At 41.6% G+C, this 18722-nt stretch overlaps 1 protein-coding gene across 1 annotated transcript in view; it reads left to right on the forward strand.

Moving 5' to 3' along the window:
- Window positions 1-1040: 1040 nt before the first annotated feature.
- Window positions 1041-18722, forward strand: part of LOC137652982 (zinc finger protein Xfin-like) — a 67958-nt gene continuing 50276 nt past the window's right edge. The window contains exons 1-2 of the mRNA XM_068386373.1: window positions 1041-1153; window positions 5067-5645. Coding sequence (XP_068242474.1) covers window positions 5117-5645 — 529 coding nt within the window. The 5' untranslated portion in view covers window positions 1041-1153; window positions 5067-5116. The remainder of the gene's footprint in view (window positions 1154-5066; window positions 5646-18722) is intronic.

Genomic DNA, 18722 nt, shown 5'->3' on the forward strand with positions numbered 1-18722 from the left:
AAGGACCTACAGGGAGCAATTGAATTTAAGAAGAAACTAAGACATTACTTTTCACAAGATCATATGATTTGGAAGATGCTACAATTAAGGAATTGTATAAGTTATAATGAAAATGTTTCGTTAGATGATTGATATGGACCCGCCCGAGAAGTAGTTCACTCGACTTCAGTGGAGGGTTGGATTTAAACCCAAAACAAGTAAAACAAGTAAAAATCTGCTTTGCTTTTCTTCGGTATTCAGTGTTTTTTCTCTCTGTAGAGTAGGCCTACATTAGTAAAATAAGATAACCTCGTAGTAGTTTAAGCCTAGATTAAGGCTTTGGGTTAGAGTTCTCTTGCTTGAGGATACATTCGGGCACACTATTTTATCTTATTTATCTTCCCTTTTTTTCTAAGTTGTTATAGTTTATATATGAGATATTTTAATGTCAATCTTCTTAAAATATTTTATTTTTCCTTGTTTCCTTTCCCTAATGGGCTATTTTCCCTTTTGGAGCCAGTGGGCTTATAGCATCCTGCATTTCCAACTAGGGTTATAGCTTAGCAAGTAATAATAATAATAATAATAATAATAATAATAATAATAATAATAATAATAATAATAATAATAATAATAATGATTAAGTGTTATAGACAAAACACTGGCTACTCGTTCTGCTTTTAGACTAGATTATACTGTCTTGAGTTAGAGTTCTCTTGCTTGAAGGTACACTCTGGCACACTATTTTAAACTATTTCTCTTCCAGTTATTTTTTTAAAGCGTTTACCTGAAAATGTTTTAATGTTGTTACTGTTCTTAAAATAATGCATTGTAATTGTTTAGTACTCTTCTGGCAGTTTATTTATTTACTTCCTTGCCTCACTGGGCTATTTTTCCCTGTTGGAGCACTTGGGCTTATGGCATCCTCCTTTTCCAACTAGGGTTGTAGCATAGCTAATAATAATAATAATAATAATAATAGCAGCACACGACAGACACACAATGTACTAGCTCCATCTATTGCCAACGCGCCCTATTAAATCAAGCTAATGCTTACGAAATTCAACCTAGTTTTCCGGTCTTCCCTTTATTGTCTTTGATAGAAAGTTTCTGAAGTTTGACCTGAAAAACAAATTTTTTATTTTGGAAAGAAGTGCGATACTTACTGAAATAAGTAAGTATACCGTATCTCGTAAAAATGTTGTTTTGACTTTCCATTAAAAAAAAACTAACTTTATTACTGTCAAATTGATTTTCTCTGGGGGAAAAATATTATTTGTTGGTCTTAAATACAATGCTATGAAGCATGTCACATAATTCGTAAGAAAATAAGTTGTAGGGGTGTATGTATGATAGCGGCCACCTGTATGTATGTATTATGTTGGTAAAGTTTTACTGTATTACAATTATGTTTAACTTAGAATACGGCAGTGTAGGGAGAGCATTAGCCCCCCCCTCCCCCGTCGTTAGGTAAAAGTAGGTAAGGACATGGCTTATAGGTTAGGTTAGGGGATAAAGGTTACGTTAGTTGATGTCCATTTTTAATGAACGCGTGAGGAACTGGCCGCTTATATGCAAAGGCTCCGGCAAACCACCCGTTCAAGAGTTTTTGGACTCCCTTATATAAAGACAATTATAGGGTACAACAGTGGGAAACCAGATTTTTTGGGGGGTGGGGAAGTGTCATAAGAGGGATTAGTTGCAATAATAATGGTCAGAAATGCAAAATAAGCACAAGATAACCAGTTCGGAAAAATATATGGTTCATGTAAGTGGCTGATAACAGGCCCAAGCCGGGGGCTTGACCCCCTTCCCAGGTGACAACCGCTAGCTAGGGGTCAAGCTCCCTCGACTCCCCTTCCCAAGTCACAACCGCTAACCGGATGCCCCCTTCCCAGGTCACAAATTAAAAGTAAATCACAAATAAATTCTTACTTTATGAAAAAGTAAATCACAACTAATTCCTTACCTTATGATTGACACCTTTTTTTCTTTTTTTTGTCTTAGCAATCTTTACAGAAGCTTTGCAGTAGAAAATGTGTTGGTCTTCCCTAAAAATTAAGACAGAATTGGACCTTTGAGGCATTATTTCACTGTTCTTTTTTAATTTCACGTGTAAAATTTATGTGAATTGCCAACATAAATGAAATGACACTAAACTTGCCGTCTCCAGTCTTCGGGTCAGTGTGATTCAGTCAGGTCGACATAAATAGTCTTGTTCCAGAACACATGTTAATAGTAGGTATTTATTAGTAACTACTGAATCGTTTTTTAAAGGGAATTATTATTGGGCAATCATGATCCTCATACTGTGTCTCTTGCCAAGGACAGCATTATGGTTTAGATAATTGTTGAGGATTGATTGATGTGAAGTTTTTTGGCATCCTGACATCAGTCATTGACGCCGGTATCGTCTATTATAAATAAAGAATGAAAGAATATTCATTAAAAACCATAAAAGCTAAGATCTCATTATAAAAGTTAAATAGCTTTCAGAAGACCTGCTTCTGAAATAAATCTAAAGGCACTGCAAGCATGGTACAACACATTATGTCCAAGAACCTTGGCAAGGATGAACCTGTCATCCTCACCTAGAGCCTCAAAAAAATATCTATTTCTTTCTGTGCTATAAGTGGGGCATTTAATCAACAAATGCCTCACTGTCAAGGGTACCAAAGAATTGTCGCAATGTAGTTGGTGTTGGCCAATTAGCAGAAATTTGTGTGTCAACCGAGTGAGATCAATGCAGAGACAACAAAGAGTAATCTCCCACTTGTGGGTCATCATGTTATACCTCCAAGGGGATATAACATTCATTATTTCCTATCTTATTTTCAACTAAACTATCCCAATGCTGTAGTCAATTATTGTAAATCAAATTCTTAATTGTAAGTAAAAAATCATTACAGTGAATGGAATACCTTCTTAGTAGCAACTCAGCTGCAGTATTCTTCATCAGTAAATCTGTAATTGTTGAGGAATGCCAAAGCCGTACAGTTCAACTCATTTGAAAGTATTGGGAGTTCCAAACATGATAGAAAACTAGGTCTTAGTTCTGGGGAAAAATCCAGAAGATTAAATTACACTTTTGTGGATCATAGGGATGATGGATACTCATGCAGGTATGCACCCCTCTGTGGGTTATGATTGTATTATACAGTATATCCTTAAATCAAATATTGAATGTTCTTACTATAGTATAACCCGTTGTTGGGCCATGACTCAGTCACTTAACTTCGTCACATTAGAACGTTATGCCCCTCAGCTCTTATCAGAGCTTAACTTAATGTCACAGGAGGCTAGAACGTCATGCCCCCTTGCCTCTTATCAGAACCACCCATAATCTTTACGGGTCAAAGATGAGAGAGAGATGCCTTATTTGTCACTAGCTGCTTCTTCCCTCCTAAAGAAGACTGACCAATAAATGATGAGGGTTTATATCTGTATAAACCCGAGCCATTTAAATTTATTACTAGCCACAAGTCCCGACCAAAAGACAGAGTGAGAACGCACATGCTAGCATCAGCTCACCAAAGGGCCGGTGGGTCCATGGCACAACTATACAAAGCATGTTGCCAGACACAAAAAATCTTCAATCTGGTTGCCACACAGCTTCGCCACAGCTGACCCAAATAAATAACTCTGGTTTTGTATAATTAGGAAAACATTTTTAGTATTTTACCTAATTGGCAAGCTAAATTTTACTTTCATAAATCCACTTATACCTTTTACTGTTATATTTATTGTAAATAATATGAACCTATCTGTAGTGCTAAAGAATAGAGTATCTTACAGGCAGCCCTCCTTATTCACGACGGTTAGGTAGCAGAGAAAAGCGCGAAGTACAAGAATCCATAAATACTTGCTGCCCTATGGTGGGATAACTCCTAACTCTAACAACTCCCTGCCCATTGCCTACTCACGGTTGACTAACACTCTAAGTAATGCATAGAATTGATTTTACTTGATTTCCATCACGGTATACAATAAGTATTGTGTAATTGAATGAAGACATTTCAGTAAGTGTACAGTACATATGCACATATTGTGTACACTATGTACTAGACACGGTAAGGTTACGGTACAGTACAGTACAGTATGTAACACTGCAGTAGTCATCGGGACACTTATAACAAAACACTCTTGTTCCTATCTAATATAACACCCACTGACACTGTAGTGTATATTACTGTACTATATGTACAGTACTATCACTACAGCTCACAACGGTACAGTTAACTGTTTTCCTTCGGACGACTCGCACTGTTTGACAACTCACTGCATGTGTAGCCTACATTTACATATTGTGGAGCACAGTAGTAATTCACGTACAGTACTGTACAATATAGTTAATAAACAATACTATACATTACTGTACTTTAATACTGTACAGTACAATATGTATACAATGATACTGTATTTAGAATTAACTAAGTGTGCATATTTTATACAAGACCACTAACCATTTTCTTACGAAGTTCTATGTGATCTTGAAACATGATGCAACTCCTGATGCGTTGTCTCTTGCGCTGTACTGTAGGGAATCACATCTACAGTACATTACCCAGTAAATATAGAACTACTGTATACAAATACTGTACATCACTTTTTTACATGAAAACATGATTCTGCTCAAAAATGACTGAAGCAGGAGATTCATACAAGAGGAGAGACAATATAAGAGTGAGGCCGAGTCAGCATGAGTTAATATGTTGTGCTGGGTAGAGAGGGAACTGGCGCAAAGCGAGCCTTGTGCAAAGAAATGCGGGCTGTTTGAAATAGTTGTGCCGCGAGAGTACTTCTCACGAACCCAAGAATAAGTGATTTTTTATTTAATAAGTTATATGGTTCTCTGTGTTGCGAAATGCGAAGAAAGAAAATGTGGATAAGGAGGGCTGGCTATATATGAAATTACTGTACTTCACTTTCTTTCCATACCCCAAGTTTATGCTAATATTTTATTGCAAAATCTATCTTATGACCTGTTGATGGGCTTCAAAAGCCAGCTAGTTAGTTAAAAAATATGCCATGAATAGGGGTTTAATGTATGTGTAGGGTTAACAAAGTTTTTTTTTTTTTTTTTTCAGAAATATCACTTCAGTTTTTCATTTTATTTAGACATTCATGACCAACTATCATGCCACGAAAGAGTAGTCTGTCAGCGAGAGCAAAACTGCGAAGGAAACGTTTACAAATGCGACAGAAACGTGCTAATGAAAGCCAGGAAATGCGTATGAAAAGGCTTTCTCAAAATAGGCAAAAAAGCGCAGAAAGGAGAGCAAAGGAACCACTGGAAGATCGCCTAAATAGGCTTTCTCGTATGAGGCAACAGGTTGCAAGAAAAAGATTAACGGAAAAACGAAAGCAACAAGAGCTTCTGAAAAGACTGTCTCAAGCTAAGCAACCAGATGCGGAAAAAGGAACAAAGGAACAACTAGAAGGTCACCTGAATAGGCCTTCTCATATAAGGCAACAGGTTGCAAGAAATAGATTGAAGGAAAAACAAAAGCAACAAGAGCTAAGATTATCACAGGATGCAAAATCAAGAGCATCACAGAACTATGCAGCTTGCATCATACCAACGGAACAAGGGAATGGTAATGCTGTCCTTCGTGGCAAAAGGGGAAGAGGTGTAGGAGAAAAACGAAGACTAATGGAAAAGAAAGGTAAGAGGTGTTTATTCCTATGCAGATACAAACTTTTGAGTCATTTAAATATGTTACTCATAGTTCTGTTTTCTACAACCAGACAATAATAAAAGAAAAAGGGCTCTGTTCCACCATGATTGGTTACTTTATTAACTCCACTGCTGGACAGTGTTATGGTGGCTGCCGGTAGGCTCCATTCATCTTCTGGTCGCCGTTGAGACAAGAGGTCTCCCCTCTTCTCTCTATGATCACGACTTACATAACCCACACTGGATCTCCACTTGTAGTGTATAGTGCTCTGTGTCTTTTCCTTATCATTGTCTTCAAGTGTGCTTATCATTATCTGTGCTACGTTCGTACTTAACAATGGCTAATGCCTGGACAAACAATATTTCTTTTTCGATACAAGAAACAAGCTAAGAGAGATTGTTCTCCTTCCTCGTCTTCTTCCAGTAATTGTAAGGTGCATAAGCTCTTTTCTGTATCAAAAAAGTATCCCTATTCCTGCTCCTTTGTGTCTTGAGCCTTTTGAGGCTCCTGTTACGGAGGACAACGGCCATAATGATAATTTATTGATGATAGTGGTTTTTATATGAATTATCACCTAATGTTGATCTTGTGCCTTGTGTTCCTGAGTCGATGCTTATGACAGATCCCTTGACTATGGGCACTGCGCTCCCTGAGCCGGATCCAGTCCCAGCACCCTTGGTCCCTGATTATTCAGAAATGCATAAATCTCCCTCACCTCCAACTAGTGTATTGAATGGTGACCCCTATATGGTTAATCTTATCCAGAGTTAACTATTCACTTTTGGAGATATCTCAATCAAGGCATTGAAAGTCTCCCATTCCCGTACAAAGTACAAAGAACCGAAGGGTCGAGACTGTTTCCTCCGCCTCCTCCTCCTCCTCCTACTCGTGATGGCTATTATTCTATGTCACCTATTAATGCACGTTCTGATCGTGCTGCCATGACCCAAGCTTGCATACGAATGGAACCCCTCATGGTTGTGTTCCATTGTCAGCTTTAGCTCAATATTAGGTAAATTCGGTTTACAGTTCCCAACATTCTTGTTCTCATAACCCAACAACTTTTGGTTATATGAATGAGTTCGGGAAGAGAACTCCCTGTCATTCCCTCGCAAGCTGCTAGAGGTAGAAACTCGTATACTAGGAGTGAGCATGACTCACTCCCGTTCTCTCTCCACCTCCTCTTCTCTCTATTCACTGAATGCTGTTAGAGAAAGGAAGGACATTCAAAGAAAAATTAATTCTTATGAGTCTAACAAGGTAGAACCACCAGGTATCCCCAAAGTGGAACCATTTCATGATCAGGATATCATCACTATTAATGACTCTGGAAAACCTCACTGCATGCGCAGGCACCAGCTTATCTTATGTAGCCTCTACGAAGGTCCGATGTCTGGTTCAGAAACATCACATTTCATCAAGATCATGAACCTAATCCATCGCTTGGGTGATCTAAATGAACCCTCTTGCATGCAGATCGCTAATAGGCGGTGCGTTATAGACACATCATTCCTTCAATCTGAAAGCCCGAAACAGATTTGCCCTGCCGCTCACGAATCAGACTTTAGACACGCTAGACTTATTCAACGCTCAAGTCTCAGCTTCTAAGTCGCCTCCCTTTCACACCAGAGGAGATTTTATGTCCACTCTGATGCCCATCTGAGTCCACCCCCTACCATTGTCAATGTGATAACCTGGTACCCAGTGTCCCTAGCGCCAAGTTACCTAACCTCCCCTCCATTTTCCTAGATCCTGAAATGCAGAATATGGAGGTAGCAGCTACAGTATGTCTGCCATTCAGGCCTTTTTCTGGCTGGACCACTGGTCAAGCAGGAAGCAGCTCTTCGAGACCAATCCCTTGACCACGAAAGCATTGCATTTAGGATATCGAGTCTCATTCATAGACTATCTTCCCCCTCTAACAGCTCAATCATTGAAGGCTCAGTAAAGGACCTCCTCTTACTAAAGGCGGTGTCTAAGATGATGTCCGATTTGCCAAGTCTTGATTTTGTTTAATGCTTGATTTTCACATGGCTTCATCTCTGTCTTGTAGTGGATGTAAAGTATTGGACACTACAGCCCTACCTCTTAATGAGCCTTTTGGACTATCTTTACATATCCACTTTTGACTTTAGCTCATATCTACGTGTACTTGTAACTCATATAGTGAATAGCTCTTAACGGAGACTTCACCTGATTAAGGAAGACTCCCATTTAAGTGACTCGGTCAAAAGTTTGTATCCACATAGGAATAAACTACAAATTTTTAAAGAGATTTGTATTTTTCTTTGCTATACAAACCTGAGTCAAGTAAGCAAAGGTCCCGCCTCAAGCACCCGACAAGTCTGACCAGAATCGAATGAAGCCTACCGATAGCCACACATAACACAAGCCCTGCAGTGTAGTGTCTATGAAAAACCAATCATAATGCAACAGAGCTCTTTTTCTTTTATTATTGTCTGGTCGTAGAAAACGGAACTAGATGTAACCTATTTAAATGACTTGAGTTTGTATAGCTAGGAAAATTACAAATTGTTTTTAGATTTTTTTTTTTTTTTTGCCATGTTTTATCCAGAGTTCATATTTCAGGAAAGTCAGATGTGTAAAATACATATACAATATAAAGTTTTTGTCCAATATTTACAGTATTGCTTATCTATATGCCGTGTCAGTTTTAACCTTTTTCAGATATATACAGTGTACAGTACTCCATTGAAGATTTCTCAGTCCCTTGCAATAAAAGACAAAGCGATGACAGAGTACAATCATTAAAAGAAGGGACCAATTTTGCTGTAAAATGTAAATTTATTACCTTAATGTCTAGCAAAATACTTACGAGGTCAAGTCCAGAATTGTGACAAAATTTGCCCATATAGAAATGTCAAATTTTTAGGTATTGGGAGTTATTTTAATATAACTACTCATATCCCTTAAGGAATTACATAAGTTTATGACTTTTGCTCAACTGAAAAAAATAATAGTGTTTGCAGAAAAGTCTTTTAAGAAAGAACTTCAGTGCCTTGCAAAATTTCTGAATTGATTATAGTAGATTCAATAGTAGAACATATAGAGAAAACAATCTTCTGATAGACAGCCAACATTGTTTTAGACAAAAGAGATCATGTGAGAAATCTTTTGGAATTTTTCCACATGTTTAGCATTTATGACAAAAGCAGGGTAATAGACATTATATACATAGACTTTCAAAAGGCTTTTGACAAAGTTCATCATATAAAATTAATGGTCAAAATTAAAGCACTAGGCATCATTGACGAGCCAGCTGAATGGATCGAAGATTGGTTAACAAACAGAAAATAGAGAGTTGTAATCAATGGAGAAGCTTCAGAGGGGGCAGCTGTTACAAGCGGAGTACCTCAAGGATCCGTCCCTGGACCATTGCTATTTCTGATCTACATTAACGACATAGATTTAGGATTAACTAGTAGAATAGCCAAATTTGCCGACGATACTAAATTGGGCATAAATGCTGCGAACTCACAAGACATAGAAGCCTTAAGAGAAGACCTAATGAAGCTAGGAGAATGGTCCAGAAAATGGCAAATGCCTTTAAACTGTGAGAAATGTAAAGTCATGCTCATATAGTAACCCACATTCAGATTACTCACTGCTGGGTAATGAAATAGTGTGGACCAGGAAGATGTCAGTGTTATTATCAGCAAGGATTTAAAGTTCACCAAACAAAGCATAAAAACTGAAAAGAAAGCACAGAAACTAATAGACTACATAAAGAGACAATTCAAATACAGAAATAAAGACACTGTACTACTACAGCTGTACACATCACTAGGAAGACCCCATCTAGAATACGGAGTCCAATTCTGGGCTAAGTATTCAGAAGGATATAGATAGACTGGAAGCAGTACAAGCTAGGGCCACCAAACTAGTTCCAACACTAAGGCAATTTGGATATACTGTAGACAGAGGATGGAACGTTTGAACTTATTTGATCTAAAAACTGGACGACTAAGTGAACAGTTACTAGAGGGATTCAAAATTCTTAAAGGAATAACAAATGTAGATTACAACAATCTATTCACGCTTATCACTAATCAGTCCAGAGGTAACGGACACAAATTGGAATTGAAAAGATACAACCCCAATAAATGAGTCAATTTCTTTACATACAAAATAGCAAAGTACTGTACTTGGAATAGACTTCCAGCGGATACAGTATAGTAAACAGTAACACGGTAAACGAGTTCAAGAATAAGTCAGACAAGATCATAAGAACTTTAAATCGCTCTATTAAATTGCTCTACTAAAGAGCAAATGGAGTCTCCATAGATGGACGAAAACATCTTTGAGACATCCAAAATCCTTGTAAAACACACACACACACACACACACTCTCTCTCTCTCTCTCTCTCTCTCTCTCTCTCTCTCTCTCTCTCTCTCTCTCTCTCTCTCTCTCTCTCTCTCTCTCTCTCTCTCTCTCTCTCTCTTAACTGCTGTTTGCTTATTACAATTATTCAGTCATCATTGTTAAAAACTTTCCATTTAGGAAAAGTAAAAATTTACTCAAAAACTGTGTGTATGCATACTGTGTGTTTATTGTTTGGCTATTACAATCATTTTGTTACTATCATTAAAGTTATCCTGTTTACAATTTTGTTTTAAATATTTCTTACAAGAAAAGCCCCTTTGATTTATTTAATTTCACAGAACCCCCAATATAGTGAAGATAACATTGTCTAAAGAAAAAGAAAATATTTTGCATGAAACTTACTGTTACAGAGTCAACAAATATAAGAGAAAGAAAGAGATCGTTTTTTTTATAAAATGATTGTAATAACCCTATTTTGAATTTATGGCACTCGGTTGTCTTGCATTCATGTGTCGGCTTACAGTATTCGTTTTGCGCTCCAAAGTTGCAATTGGAAGCTAAATAGCTTCACAGGCACCAGCACTGGGCTATATACAGTATCCCTAATTTATAAATGTTCCTACTGAATACAAACCTTTGTCCGTTAGTAGGGGTATGATTCTGGCAAAAGATGGTAATGACCACTGAAGAATTATTGAGGTTCTGGCAGCCGCCACCCTATATCCACTAGTGGTCTGGGTCTGACAGAGCTCAGAGCCTCCATCATGATTTTGGCTGTTTTGCTGAAGTTTTTTGCATATATTTTGTTTCAGTAAGAGTGTGAATCAACTTAATAAAAACATATTTGTCTTTAACTATAGGACAGTTGTTCCTGGCATCGATGCCAACTTAATTCCTTGAATGGGGATACTTTAAACCTCTGGGAAGAGAACGCTCTCCAATTTTGAGAAGCATCGTCTCACAGGATCCATGTGTTGGTGAGCAACATGTGAGCAGTTATATCTGCTCCCTCACCTGAGTGCCAACTCTTCTGAGAGTGCGCTTGTTCTTCAATAGTGTTTTATGACAGTCTCCTATACGAGAGTAGAAGACATATACTACTTCGATATTCTGAGTACTCGAGAGAACCTTGCCTCCGAGCAGACAGGTTTTGGACTCGTATCATTTATGGTTGAACGTGCACAACCCCAAGAAGAGACAGGCATAGTGTTAGCATTTCTCCTGCCTGCCCAAGGGAGGAAGAGGAGATCCAAGAGTGATCGTTCTCCCTCAGGCTTGTCTTTGAGGTCGAAAAGTCGGCACGATCCCAACTTCTGATTAACGAAACTCATCACCTCGGCCTCTCTTCGGCGAGTTCTTTGGATGGTAGACCAAAGAATACCAAAAGGCAAGTTCCCAAAATAAAGGTCTGCTTTCTTAATTTGAAATATCTGGTAGAACGGACTTCTATCGTTTGATATTCCCGACAGATTCTTGAAGAAACAAAATTACAGTATATGCTATAAGGGGGACTGGTACAAACTAGATCTATACTTCTTACATTATGCCTGTTTAGTTGTACAGCACAGTAATATAGAACCCTATGTGGCTTGCTGAATATTTTGGCTGTATTTTCCCAAACATTCTCTCATAAGATGCCTTTGGACATTCATATGTGAATGTCCAGCAAATATACACTGTTGAAACCTGCTAAAGTGTCCCTGAAGCAGAATTTTTGTCCAATCGGTATTTTGTCTTGGCATGTCTATCAGTTAGTCTGAAAGTCATCTTGAGATCCATGTAGACCAACTCCTGTCATGGAATTATCTATGAAATAATGAAAAATACAGTAGTGGGAAAGAATACACCTCTGCATTGTCCCAGGAATACACAAAGAGGCTACACTGTCTAGGGTGTATAAACTATTATAGCTGGACAGTACAATTATTGTAGTTCCTTGTGACTGGTAGTAAACAAATCAAATAGCGAGACTGTCTGTACGCGTATTTATCTTTTTACTTTGTGTCATTGGTGCCACTTATATGCACTCTTGGTTATCTTATTTGATCTCAATGATTCTACCATCAAATGCTTTACAAAGAGCCTTTTGGAATTCCTCAAAACCTTGTTGTTGTTCCTTTCTTACAGCAATAGAACTCTTGCTGTTTTAAGAGAGTTTGCTACCCAACCTCTTATGTAAGCATCTGAAAAGATGATAACATCTGGAGAAGGCGGCTAACTTTCCTCCTTTCGATATGTTGTGGGCATCTTAGCTTTCAAGAAGATTTTCTTTGATATCTTTTAAAACAGGAACCAGATAACTGTCTTGTTGAATCACATCTGCTTAGGACCTGTTAAGCTGCAGCTTTATATAGCAATTTCTGAACTTATTGCTATAGTCTAGCTTCTCTAAGGATATCATGCTAATTAATAAAATTATTAATATTGTTTTATGACTACTGTACAGTAGTTCCTCTTAATCTCTCATTTTTCAATATTATACTTAGCCGGTGATCATATAAGCTGTCAGCTCTGCTGCTCGACAGAAAAACCTAAGGACAAAATACGCCAGCGATCGCTATACAGGTGGGGGTGTACATCAACAGCGCCATCTGTCGAGCAGGTACTCAAGTACTCCATGTAAACACAGAATCAATTTTCTCTCTGTCGTGCCACCGGCAAGACCTACTAAATACGCTGTTGCTTACTGGATTGGTTTTCACAGATTTTGGTGAAGTACACATTTCTAGTTATTAGCTTTCGCTTTGCAGAGGTTATCTTCAATACTTCCTTGCATTCTTTGATTGAATTTTGGATTATTTGTTGACGACTTGGATAGATTTTGAATTCCCCTTTGACTAATTCAAGATGGCTGACCCTTCTCAAGTCCCTAAATACAGAAAGTGTAGTGCTAGGGACTGTTCAAGGCGTCTTCCGAAGGCCTCTATCGATCCGCACACCATTTGTTCCAATTGTCGGGGTAAAACCTGTCAATTGGAAGATCGATGTGAGGAATGCGTTGGGCTTTCGGAATTCGATTTTCTCGAATTCCTGAAATATTCACGTAGGCTAGAGAGAGATAGAGTCAGGAGAAGTTCATCTCGCTCCGTTGATTTTTCCTCTCCCCATGCCCCACAACCTATTCCTTCCCCTGTAGTGGTTGCTCCTGATCCCCCTTCTAGCACTCAACAACCTTCGATGGCAGATATGATGCGTGCCATCCAGGCTCTGGGTGAGAGAGTCGAGTCATTGGCGAGTGACCGTAACCAACTCATGGCAGACGTCAAGGAGTTGAAGGGTAAGAGTGCAGTGGGTAGTGACAAAGTGAGTGGTAGTGTTGTGGAAAGTGTTAGTGTTGCGCTTGAGGGTGCGTCTGTTCGTGCCTGTCGTCCTCCCAGTCCGGGACCTCTTGCAAGCTCCCAAGCCCAGGGGAGAAGCAATGTCGTACGACCAAAGGGTTCGACAGGCTTTAATCAGCGGACAGACGTTCCCTCCGTGGTTTCGGACGTATCTTGCCAAGATCGCCCCACCCACAAGAAGACGAGAGAGCCCATTTATTCCTCGTCTGCGGAAGATGTTTCTCGGAAGAAACAATGGACCAAGGTCTCACGACCTCTCAAACGCAAGGTCCCTTCCGCGCAAGTCCAACGGCCCAGTTGTAGCCACTGGGTCAGTTCGGACTCGCTGCAGTCTTCCGATGACTGCACACCTCCTAAGAGAGGCAAAGCGGTACCGCAACAGGCAGTAACACCGTCTGTTGCCGCACCTGCTCCTGTAGACCCTAAGTGGGCTTTGCTGCAGACCATGCAGACACAGTTAACATCTTTAATGCAGGACTTTCGTGCGGAGAAGGTTGATGCTGCACCCGTTAGCCTACAACCAACCACGGTTGTGCGTCCAGTTGACGCTGAGGCTACCTTCTCCCGCACTCCAGCTGTGAGAATCCCGCCACCCATGCGCACTGTACCCTGCCAGCCGCATGTTGACGTTCTCCGACGTACGGAACCCTCCGTTGACGTTCGCGAGTTACAACAACAACAACCTAAGTTGTTTTGTTTTGACGCGGTGCGTCAACCTCCGCAACCCACTGTGGTTACCACTACTCGCCCACAGCAGACTAGACAGTCAGGAGTAGACGCTTTGCGCCCCCGCGCAGCTATGGTTGTTGCCAGCTCACAGACTGGCCAACAGTTCCATGACGTTGCGTCCAGTGCAGTCACGCATGCACCCGTGCTGCCGGACTCAGCTGACCAGCCAATTCCTACTCCTTGTGCTTCCTCCTCAACATTCAGACGATGGACTCTCTGATGATGACGACGCTGCACACCTTGACGACCCGCACACGGACATTGACGAACCCAAGACCACGCCTCCCTCCTTGGACTTTAGGAAAGTTCTTGCACTGTTCAAGGATATGTATCCTGATCAGTTTGTTTCTGCAGCCCCACGCTCTCCTCCATCTGAGTTCGCTTTAGGCACGCAGTCATCCGCGCCTGCCTTTACGAAGCTCGTCCTCGCCCGCTCGTCCAAGTGAGCTTTAAGAGTGTTGGGAGATTGGATGCAGTCCAAAAAGCACCTTGGGAAGACAGCATTCTTGTTTCCCCCTGCGAAACTCGCTTCCAGATTGAGCGTCTGGTATGCCACGGGAGAAGTTCTCGGCTTGGGAGTTCCTGCCTCTGCCCAGGGCGACTTCTCAAGTCTAGTAGACTCTCCCCGCAGGCTGGCCATGAGACGCTCCAAGATTTGTTGGACTCCTTCAGATTTAGACCATCTGATGAAAGGAGTGTTCAGAGCTTTCGAAGTGTTTAACTTTTTGGATTGGTGTTTGGGAGCGTTGAGCAGGAAGACCTCCCCTTCTGACAAGGAAACTTCCATGCTCATTATGTCCTGCATGGACAAGGCCATACGGGACGGTTCCAGTGAGCTTGCGGCTTCGTTCGTTTCCGGGGTCCTCAAGAAACGGGAAAACCTTTGCTCCTTCTTGTCAGCTGGAGTAACACAATGTCAGAAATCGGAGCTTATGTTTGCTCCTCTCTCGAAGTGCCTTTTCCCAGAGGAGTTGATCAAGGAGATTGCTGCCTCCTTGATTCAAAAAGACATGCATGACCTGGTTGCGTCTTCTGCACGCAAAGCCACCCCTTTGCCTACCGTGTCTAGACCCAGGATGGATACTCCAGCGTCAAGATTTATTCCGCCCTTTCGTGGCAGAGCCCCCAGCAGAGGAGGTGCTCGTGCCGAAGGGAAACGTGGGAGTAAGAAGAAAGGTACCAAGTCCTTTAGAGGCAGAGTCTGACTGCCACCTTCTTCAGACAGCAGTGGGAGCCAGACTCAAGAACTACTGGCAGTCCTGGGAGAACAGGGGCGCAGATGCACAATCTGTGAAGTTGCTCAGAGAGGGGTACAAGATCACATTCTTGCGCAAGCCCCCTCTAGCAACGACTCCCATCGACCTCTCTCCCAGGTACAGAGAGGAGGACAAGAGACTAGCTTTGAAGCAAGAGGTGTCTCTCTTACTAGAAAAGGGAGCGGTAGTCAAAGTCCGGGACCATCAATCCCCGGGCTTCTACAACCGTCTCTTCTTAGTGGTAAAGAAGACAGGAGGGTGGAGACCGGTGCTAGACGTCAGTGCTCTGAATGTCTTTGTCACAAAGCAGACGTTCGCCATGGAGACGACAAAGTCTGTTCTAGCAGCGGTCAGGAAGGAAGACTGGATGGTCTCTTTAGACCTCAAGGACGCTTACTTTCACGTCCCCATCCACCCAGATTCCCAACCTTTTCTAAGGTTCGTTTACGGGAAGGTTGTCTACCAATTTCAAGCCCTGTGCTTTGGCCTAAGCACGGCGCCTCTTGTCTTTACGAAACTGATGAGGAATATTGCCAAATTCCTGCATTTAGCAGACATCAGAGCCTCCCTCTATTTGGACGACTGGCTTCTAAGAGCTTCATCCAGTCGTCGCTGTCTGGAGAATCTAAAGTGGACTCTAGATCTGACCAAGGAATTGGGTCTCCTGGTCAATATGGAAAAGTCCCAACTGGTCCCATCCCAAACTATAGTGTACCTAGGGATGGAGATTCACAGTCAAGCTTTTCGGGCTTTTCCGTCGGCCCCCAGAATAAGTCAAGCCCAAGGATGCATCCAGAACATGCTAATGAAGGACCGATGTTCAGTCAGACAGTGGATGAGTCTGATAGGGACGCTTTCATCACTGGACCAGTTCATTGCGTTAGGGAGACTGCACCTCCGTCCCCTTCAATTTCACCTAGCTGTTCACTGGAGAAAGGACAAGACGCTAGAAGCGGTCTCGATCCCTATTTCCGAGAAGATGAAGTCATCACTGACTTGGTGGAAGGACAACATCAACCTCAGAGAGGGTCTGCCCCTGGCTGTTCAGACCCCCAACCACGTTCTCTTCTCGGACGCATCGGACACGGGCTGGGGTGCGACATTAGACGGTCGGGAATGCTCGGGCACTTGGAACTCGGAGCAAAGAACGTTACATATCAACTGCAAGGAGCTACTGGCAGTTCATCTGGCCTTGAAAAGCTTCAAGTCCCTTCTTCTAGGCAAGGTGGTGGAGGTGAACTCCGACAAAACCACGGCCTTGGCGTACATCTCCAAGCAAAGAGGGACCCATTCTATGACGTTGTACGAGATCGCAAGGGACCTCCTCACCTGGTCAAGAGATCTAAACCTGTCTCTAGTAACGAGGTTCATTCAAGGCAACATGAATGTCATGGCGGACCGCCTCAGTCGGAAGGGTCAAATCATCCCAACAGAATGGACCCTTCACAAGAATGTATGCAAGAGACTTTGGGCCACATGGGGCCAACCTACCATAGATCTCTTTGCAACCTCGATGACCAAGAGGCTCCCAAATTATTGCTCGCCAATCCCGGACCCAGCAGCAGTTCATATAGATGCTTTTCTACTGGATTGGTCCCATCTAGACCTTTATGCATTCCCCCCGTTCAAGATTGTCAACAAGGTACTGCAGAAGTTCGCCTCTCACGAAGGGACAAGGTTGACGTTGGTTGCTCCCCTCTGGCCCGCGAGAGAATGGTTCACTGAGGTACTGCAATGGCTGGTGGACGTTCCCAGAACTCTTCCTCTAAGAGTGGACCTTCTACGTCAGCCACACGTAAAGAAGGTACACCCAAGCCTCCACGCTCTTCGTCTGACTGCCTTCAGACTATCGAAAGACTCTCGAGAGCTAGAGGCTTTTCGAAGGAGGCAGCCAGGGCGATTGCTAGAGCAAGGAGGACATCCACTCTTAGAGTCTACCAGTCGAAGTGGGAAGTCTTCCGAAACTGGTGCAAGTCGGTATCAGTATCCTCAACCAGTACCTCTGTAACTCAAATAGCTGACTTCCTTTTATACCTGAGGAAGGAAAGATCTCTTTCAGCTCCCACGATCAAGGGTTACAGAAGCATGTTGGCAGCAGTCTTCCGTCACAGAGGCTTAGATCTTTCCAACAACAAAGATCTACAGGACCTCCTTAAGTCTTTTGAGACCTCGAAGGAGCGTCGTTTGGCCACACCAGGTTGGAATTTAGACGTGGTACTAAGATTCCTTATGTCAGAAAGGTTCGAGCCGTTACAATCAGCCTCCTTTAAAGATCTCACTTTAAAGACTCTTTTCCTCGTCTGCTTAGCAACAGCTAAAAGAGTCAGTGAGATACACGCCTTCAGCAGGAACATCGGATTTTCATCTGAAACGGGTACATGTTCTTTGCAGCTTGGTTTTCTAGCCAAAAACGAACTACCTTCTCGTCCTTGGCCGAAATCGTTCGATATTCCAAGCCTTTCTAATTTGGTTGGAAATGAACTAGAAAGAGTCTTATGCCCTGTTAGAGCTCTTAAGTTCTATTTAAGACGAACTAAACCTTTACGAGGACAGTCAGAAGCTTTATGGTGTGCTATTAAGAAACCTGCTTTACCTATGTCGAAGAATGCAGTTTCCTATTATATCAGACTGTTGATACGAGAAGCTCATTCCCATCTGAATGAGGAAGACCATGCTTTGCTGAAGGTAAGGACACATGAAGTTAGAGCTGTCGCAACTTCAGTGGCCTTCAAACAAAACAGATCTCTGCAGAGTATAATGGACGCAACCTATTGGAGAAGCAAGTCAGTGTTCGCGTCTTTTTATCTTAAAGATGTCCAGTCTCTTTACGAGAACTGCTACACCCTGGGACCATTCGTAGCAGCGAGTGCAGTAGTGGGTGAGGGCTCAACCACTACATTCCCCTAATTCCATAACCTTTTTTAATCTTTCTCTTGAAATGTTTTTTATTGTTGTTTTTGGGTTGTCCGGAAGGCTAAGAAGCCTTTCGCATCCTGGTTGATTTGGCGGGTGGTCAAATTCTTTTCTTGAGAAGCGCCTAGATTAGAGGTTTTGATGAGGTCCTTTAGTATGGGTTGCAACCCTTGATACTTCAGCTCCTAGGAGTCGCTCAGCATCCTATGAGGATCGCGAGGCTCAGTAAGGAAGACGTACTTAAAAAGGCAGAGTAATTGTTCAAGTCGACTTCCTTACCAGGTACTTATTTATTTTATGTTTGTTATTTTGAATAACTGCTAAAATGAAATACAAAATACTTAGCTCATAATAATGTAAACATGTAATGCTGGTCTCTACCCACCCCCCTGGGTGTGAATCAGCTTATATGATCACCGGCTAAGTTTAATATTGAAAAATGTTATTTTTATTAATAAAATAAATTTTTGAATATACTTACCCG

This window comes from Palaemon carinicauda, chromosome 14, assembly GCF_036898095.1.
Source record: "Palaemon carinicauda isolate YSFRI2023 chromosome 14, ASM3689809v2, whole genome shotgun sequence".
In the NCBI taxonomy this organism is placed as follows: Eukaryota; Metazoa; Arthropoda; class Malacostraca; order Decapoda; family Palaemonidae; genus Palaemon; species Palaemon carinicauda.